The sequence below is a fragment of the Erinaceus europaeus genome, chromosome 11 (assembly GCF_950295315.1).
Source record: "Erinaceus europaeus chromosome 11, mEriEur2.1, whole genome shotgun sequence".
Taxonomy (NCBI): Eukaryota; Metazoa; Chordata; class Mammalia; order Eulipotyphla; family Erinaceidae; genus Erinaceus; species Erinaceus europaeus.
The window spans coordinates 53,005,048-53,011,213 of record NC_080172.1 but is presented as its reverse complement, the minus strand read 5'-3'; the positions used below and the strand labels follow the sequence as shown (position 1 = coordinate 53,011,213).

General features: G+C 54.2%; 1 protein-coding gene across 3 annotated transcripts; it reads right to left on the bottom strand.

Moving 5' to 3' along the window:
- Positions 1-2,425: 2,425 nt before the first annotated feature.
- Positions 2,426-5,277, bottom strand: C2CD4D (C2 calcium dependent domain containing 4D). 3 transcript variants are annotated; one of them, XM_060200983.1, is made up of 2 exons: positions 5,206-5,277; positions 2,426-3,643 (listed from the first exon to the last, which is right to left on the bottom strand). In XM_060200983.1, exon 2 carries the CDS (start codon positions 3,579-3,581, stop codon positions 2,589-2,591), a length of 993 nt encoding a protein of 330 aa, XP_060056966.1. In that variant the 5' UTR covers positions 3,582-3,643; positions 5,206-5,277; the 3' UTR covers positions 2,426-2,588. The 3 variants fall into 3 exon arrangements, with proteins under 3 accessions (XP_060056966.1, XP_060056967.1, XP_007530735.1); XM_060200984.1 differs by lacking the exon at positions 5,206-5,277 and adding an exon at positions 4,861-4,953; XM_007530673.2 differs by lacking the exon at positions 5,206-5,277 and adding an exon at positions 4,716-4,822.
- Positions 5,278-6,166: the final 889 nt, after the last annotated feature.

The following is a 6,166-nucleotide window of genomic DNA, read 5'->3' as shown; positions in this document are numbered from 1 at the left end:
GGGAAAGCTTCACCAGTGGTGAAGCAGTGCTGCATGTCTCTCTCTCTCTCTTTCTCTCTCTCTCTCTCTGTCTCTTTCTATCTCTTTATCCTTCCCTCCCTCCCTCCCTCCCTCTCTGTCTCTCCCATTGCTCTCAATTTCTTCCTGTTTCTATCCAAAATAAATAATTATTAAAAAGCTTTAAAAACCATTTTACTTTATTCATTTTATGATTCATCGGATCCCAAACCTTCATTGATGGCTGCTATATCCAACGCCTTGCTCCCCACAGGTCCTTCCTGACTATTTGTTTAAGAAACAAATGCAGGAAGGTAGATCACCTCCACATTTATTTTCAGCTACTTGCAAACAGACTTTTCACTCAGCTGCTCTTGTACTCAGGGAGGTGGTGCAGTGACTGAAGCATGAGGTCCTGAGTCTGGTCTTTGACATCACATGTGCTAGAGTGATGCTCTGGTGTCCTCTCTCTTTCTCTCCCTCTCATAAATAAATAAATTCAGTTTTTTAAAGAGAGGCTGAGGAAGAGAGGGAGAGAAAGAGAGACATCACAGCACCAAAGCTTCCTCTGATGTAGCGGGGATCTGGTCTCAAACTTGTATGTCAAAGCAGCACACTAAGTAAGCCTTTTTGCCAACCCAATAAATAAATATTAAAAAAAACCCAAATCATTAGTTCACCAAGTATGGGAGGATTTTGTGCTACAACAGAAGCACAGTGCTAGGGCTAGAGCTAGACAAGCTGGAAGGAGACTCTATAATGGTTGGGAGACGCAGCTGGTAGTTAAGGACAATATATGAACTGAATGAAGTGATGAGATGCCCAGATTCCAGAGTTAGACTTTGTGGGTTCAAATCCTAGGTCTGCTCCTTTTGAGATGAGTCAAACAGGCTGCACTGAAGAGCAACAATACTAGCTCTCCTTGGACATCCTGGGAGCTGGGGAGACCGCATAATGCCATGAAAATGACTGTCATGCCTGAGATTCTGATGTCTCAGGTTCAATCTCCAGCACCACCAGAGGTCAGAGCTGATCAGTGAATGAATGAATGAATGAATGCATTGATGGATGGATGGATGACTTGACAAACTGCCCAAACAGTTCCCCTGTAACTGCTAGTACTTAGGTTTGTGTGGTCAATGCTACCACCTGGTGGACATCTGAAGCTAGATTTCCCTGCCCTGGGGCTGGGTATGTGGGGCCTCAGGAGAGGGGGAAGGAGCCTGCTGAATGAATGGAAGGGTGTGTGCCTGCGTGCTGCACAAGTTGCAATTTTATCAGGATCCAGCAGACTTGGCTCTGGTGCGTTGTAAAATGAGAAAGGGCTCAGGGCAGAGTGAGAAAAGATCTGGTTGGCCTGGAGCATTCCTCCCAACTCTCCCTTCCTCCTTCCCTCCCTCTTTCTAGTCTGATTTGAACTAAGAGGAACCTGTTCCAGGAAAGGTGGAGGGAGCGAGAAGAAGGTCAGTGCTGACGTCAGGCACAGTTGGGTAGGAGGTAAATATCATCTGACCTACATTCATCCGCTTTCCCCACTCCTTCCCCCTGATCACCATGGTCACCTGTGGCATTCCTGCTATCACATTCAGGACCCCCTTATCCCCTCAATGCCCATCCCTTGATACATTCACTATCCCAGTGTTATTATGGCTCTGGGTTCCAGCTTTGACCACAGAATGCAGAAGGGGTCAGCAAGAGAAAGGCCACACCCAAAGGCACTAGCATGCTGATGTCATCTGCCTTATAGTCATAGGACATTTGACTCCTCTCTGGGGAGAAGTGTGTAGCAGGACCAGTAAAATAACTCAATTGGACAGTGTGCTGCTTTGCCATGTGTGTAATGCAGGTTTGAGCCTGGCCCCCATCACACTGAAGGAAGCTCTGGTGTTGTGATCTCTTTCAATCTCTCTGCCTTTATCTAAAACAAAAAACAACAACGACAAAAAGAGGGTACCAGTGGCGAGGCAGATGGGGGCGGGGGTTATGCTGTTCTCCCCTGTGTAGCTCTAGTGGAACATTTCCACCTCCCACCAAATATGATTTAGTGATTTTCAGCTATAGGATTCTCCCCCACCCCCTAAAAGTGATTCAGAGACTGGTAGGGTGTTGCTGGATGAGGAGCTGAAGACCCACCCAGACCTCAGGCAGCAGCATCTCTTGTGAACAGAGCTTTGGAGTCTGCATGTGTAACAAGCACAAGTGGTGTTTTCCTAGTCTGGTTGTTCTGTTGTTCATTCAAGTATGAGAACTGCAGTGTGGGGAGGGTCCACTCCAACTCCATCTCCATCTGAAGAGGCTTCCTTCCTTTGTTGGTAGGGAGGAGGTAGGCTATGGATCTGAGAGTGCAGGGAGCCAAGAAGGGGTGTGAGAGGGAGAGTACTGGAAACAGTTCTTTTATTAAAAAAATAATAAATATATGCCAGGTGGATGGGGAGAATGAAGACTGGAGGCCCAACAGTGCGTTGGGAGGAAGACTGTCTTTTTAGTTTGGCTTAAGGTAGTGCTGGGGATCGAACTTGCTGCCTCTGGTGCGTCAGGCGCTAAAGCCTGTTGTGTCCAGCCGTTCTGTTCCCCGGGGCCTGGGACGGTCGTCAGAGGCTGAGGTGGGCCGGCGTCAGCGAGGTCCCTGGCCCCAGCCCCAGGGGCGGCAGCAGAGCCACCAGCGGCGCCTCGCACTCGCCCAGCAGCACGTCCCTGCGGAGGCCGGCGCCGCGGTCCAGCACCTTGGCTCTCAGAGTGCGCGCCGCCAGGTCTGGCGGGCCCAGCCCGTCGAAGAAGAAGTCCTCGTTGAAGATGAGGTTGGCGCTGCACCGCACCACGCGGCTGCGCTGGCCCCGCGGCCGGACGCGCGGCCGCAGCCCCAGCACCACGCAGCAGCCGCCGCCGCCGCTTCCTGGGCCGGGCCGCGCGCGGGGCAGGTCCTCGGCGCTTACCAGGCGTAGCCGCAGCCGCCCGGGGCCCGCCTGGTACTCGGCGGAGAGGCGCAGCCGCCCGCCGCTCGGCCCGAGGCGCAGCACGCTCTCCTTGGTGGGCCGCAGCTCGCAGCGCAGCACGTCCAGGTGGAAGAGCGGCGGCGGCGCGCGGCGCGGGGCGCACGGACTGTGCTCAGCCGAGCTCGCCGCCTCATCTTCCGGGGATTCGGGGCGAGAGCAACCAGCGCGCCGCGGGCCGAAGGGCGACGAGTCCGGGGACGAGGCGGGGTCGCTGTCAGGCGCGCGGCACAGGCGCAGGTCGGGGGAGGACAGGTGCAGGCGGGCCGGGCCCGGGCGCGCGGGCGGCGCGAGGAGCAGGGACTCCCGGCGCCGCGTGTGCGGGCTCTCCGGCAGGAAGGCCCAGCCCTCGCGGCCCGCCAGGTGTGGCAGCGAGCAGGCGGCGGGGAGCCCGCGGCTGGCCGGGGGGTCGGGCTCCCGGAGGCGCGGCGGGATGAAGAACTGCGGGATGCGGTCAGGGGTGAGCACGTTGGGGCAGATGCGCGCCAGCGGCAGCTCTGGGGCGCGTCGTTTAGTCCACAGGCTGCGGGCTGCCCAGCGGGACCCGGGCTCCGCTGGGCCCACCCTGTAGCCTGCTTTCTCCAAGAGCCACATGCAGTAGGTGGGTGCCTAGCGGGGCCTCCAGCGTCGCCAGAGCAGGGGTCCCAGGTGGGGGCCTGGGCGGAACAAAAGAAAAGGTAAGGTGGTTGAAGCTGAGGGGGGCATCTTGTGGCCAGCCGCTGAGTATCCCAGGCCCTGGCATGTTAGCACATGCTGGACCCTTGAGCACACAGACTCTCCTGTTGGTAGTGAAGACACTAGAGCTAATTTACCAGGGAGTGCACCTGCATTGCTACCGGCAAGAGCCAGGTTCCAGCCTGGCCTACACCCCACTGGAGGAAATTTGGGTGCTGTGGTGTCTCACTGTTTCTCTGTCTCTTTCTAGCTGAAAAAGTTAGTCTAGAGAGGTAAAGTCCCCAAAGCTCTGCACTTGATGACAACAACCAAAGAAAGATGTTGGAAGGCCTCAGATACCCACTACAACTCCAGGTGCTGTTTCTTTCCCACAACACTGCTCAGCTCCGGCTTATGGTGGTTCTGGGGATTGAACCTGGGACCTCTGAGTCTCAGGCATGAAATATGCTTGTATAATCACTATGCTATCTCTCCAGCCCCAGCTTAACCCGCTACTCCATTTACAACTAGAGCACTTCTCAGTTCATTTTGATGGTGGAGTTGAGAATCAAACCTGGGACCTCAGAACCTCAAGCATGATTTTTTTTTTGCCTAATCACTATGCTATCTCCTGGGCCTCAGAACCTTTGGCTCTTACTAGGAACACAGAATAACACTCAAATTCTCACAAGATCTGTAGTCATAGGCTGGGGAGATAGCATAATTGTTATGCTAAAAGACACATGCTTGTGGGAGGTGGCACAGTGGCTAAGGCACTAGACTTAAGCATGAGGTCCTGAGTTCAATCCCCGGCAGCACATGTGCCAGAGTGATGTCTGGTTCTCTCTCTCTCCTTTATCTTTCTCATTAATAAATAAATAAAATCTTTTTTAAAAAAAGACACATGCTTGAATCTCTGAGGTCTCAGGTTCAGTCTCCAGCACCATCGTAAACCAGAGCTAAGTAGGTCTCTGGTAATAAGTAAGTACATAAATAAATAAATACTGTAATCACAAAACAGATCCAGATTCAAACAGGTCACACCCCCCCCCCCCCACATCTCCCCAAGCTCACCCCTTTCTCCCAGGTCACTCTGTTGATTTGCCCTCTCTTCTCTGGTGGCACCTGCTTTCCTCAGCTGCCCCAACACAAGCCTGTGGAGACTGAGCCATCGACCAACCACACCAACCTCCTCTGGCTCCTCCCTCGTCTCCCCAACCTCTGCAGGCCAGAAGCAAAGCAGCCGCTCCTGGCTGTGGCCTGGTCCAGGGCCCCCCTCGCCACTCTCTCTGGGGGTGCAGCCTCCACTGCCCCAGCCCCCACACTCTGGCGCCTCCCAGCCCCACCACATCCTCTGCCTGCGGGTGAGGCGGGCCGGTGGCCAACCCTCCCTCTCTCCACTTCTGTTCTTCCCTGGAAACCTGAGCACAAAGGAGGCATTGATTCTCCACAGCCACCAGAGCAGGCTCCTGAAGGCTCTCCCACACCGCCTCACCCCCAGAGAGCACTGCATGACCTGCGCCCCAGCCCCTGTCCTGCTGGGAACCTGGGCTGCAGGCCTCACCTGTGGACTGTGCTAAGTCCTGGTCTCTGATCAGGAGACGTCCTGCTTCCTCCTCACCTTGCTCCCCCAGCCCAGGCCTTCTGGGAGGAGCTGGCTGGGACCTACGTCTGACCGTTTTCCCTGGATAAACACAGCCCTGTCTCTATGGCCATCAGCCTGGCCTCTTTAATTCCTTCCTCCAGTGTGAGCCAGCTTGCAAGTAGTCTGGCTTTCTGCTGCCCTCCTGTGCTGGCTGGGAACTGGAGGGGGCTGGAGCCAAGCAGCAGGGAGGCTCTCAAAGAGCGGCCCCCATGTTTTCTGGCTTGGACCATCCTAGCCCTTCAGAGCCCTGACTGCACTCATGGTAAAACTCTCTGTGCTGAACCCTACCCCTGAACCCTTCCTTTAAGTCCCCTCTAGAGCCATCCCCCCAAACTCCCAGACAGTGACTTTCAGTCTCCACTTCTCTGAATTCCATTGGTCTAGAGAAAACTGTCAGGTTCAAGATTTCTGGTCACATAGACACTGGGGACAGTGCTGGTTTCATTAGTGAGCCCAGGTGAGGATGCCCCTCAGTATCAGCAGCAGGTTGTTAAGCTAGAAACATAGAAGATGGGGAAACAGTGTGGTGGTTTAAGCGACAGATTCTCATGCTCGAGGCTCTGAAGTTCCAGGCTCTATCCCAGGCACCACGATAAAGCCGGAACTCAGCAGAGCTTTGGCAAAAGAAAATAGCATAGAACAAGTTTCTTTCTGTTGTTTTCTGCCCCAGGCAGATCCCAGGAAGTACAGGCTACTATCAGCTGCACTGTAGCTTCACCCCCAACTTTCAGGCTATCAGCTGTCCGAATCTCATCGACATTCCTTTCCTGTCCCCCTCTCTCATCAAAATCAAGGGTTTCTATTGTATATTTTCACAGAGCTCCTAGTTGCCCTGGTCACATTCCCGTGACATGATGATTAAATACTTTCCTTTCTTACT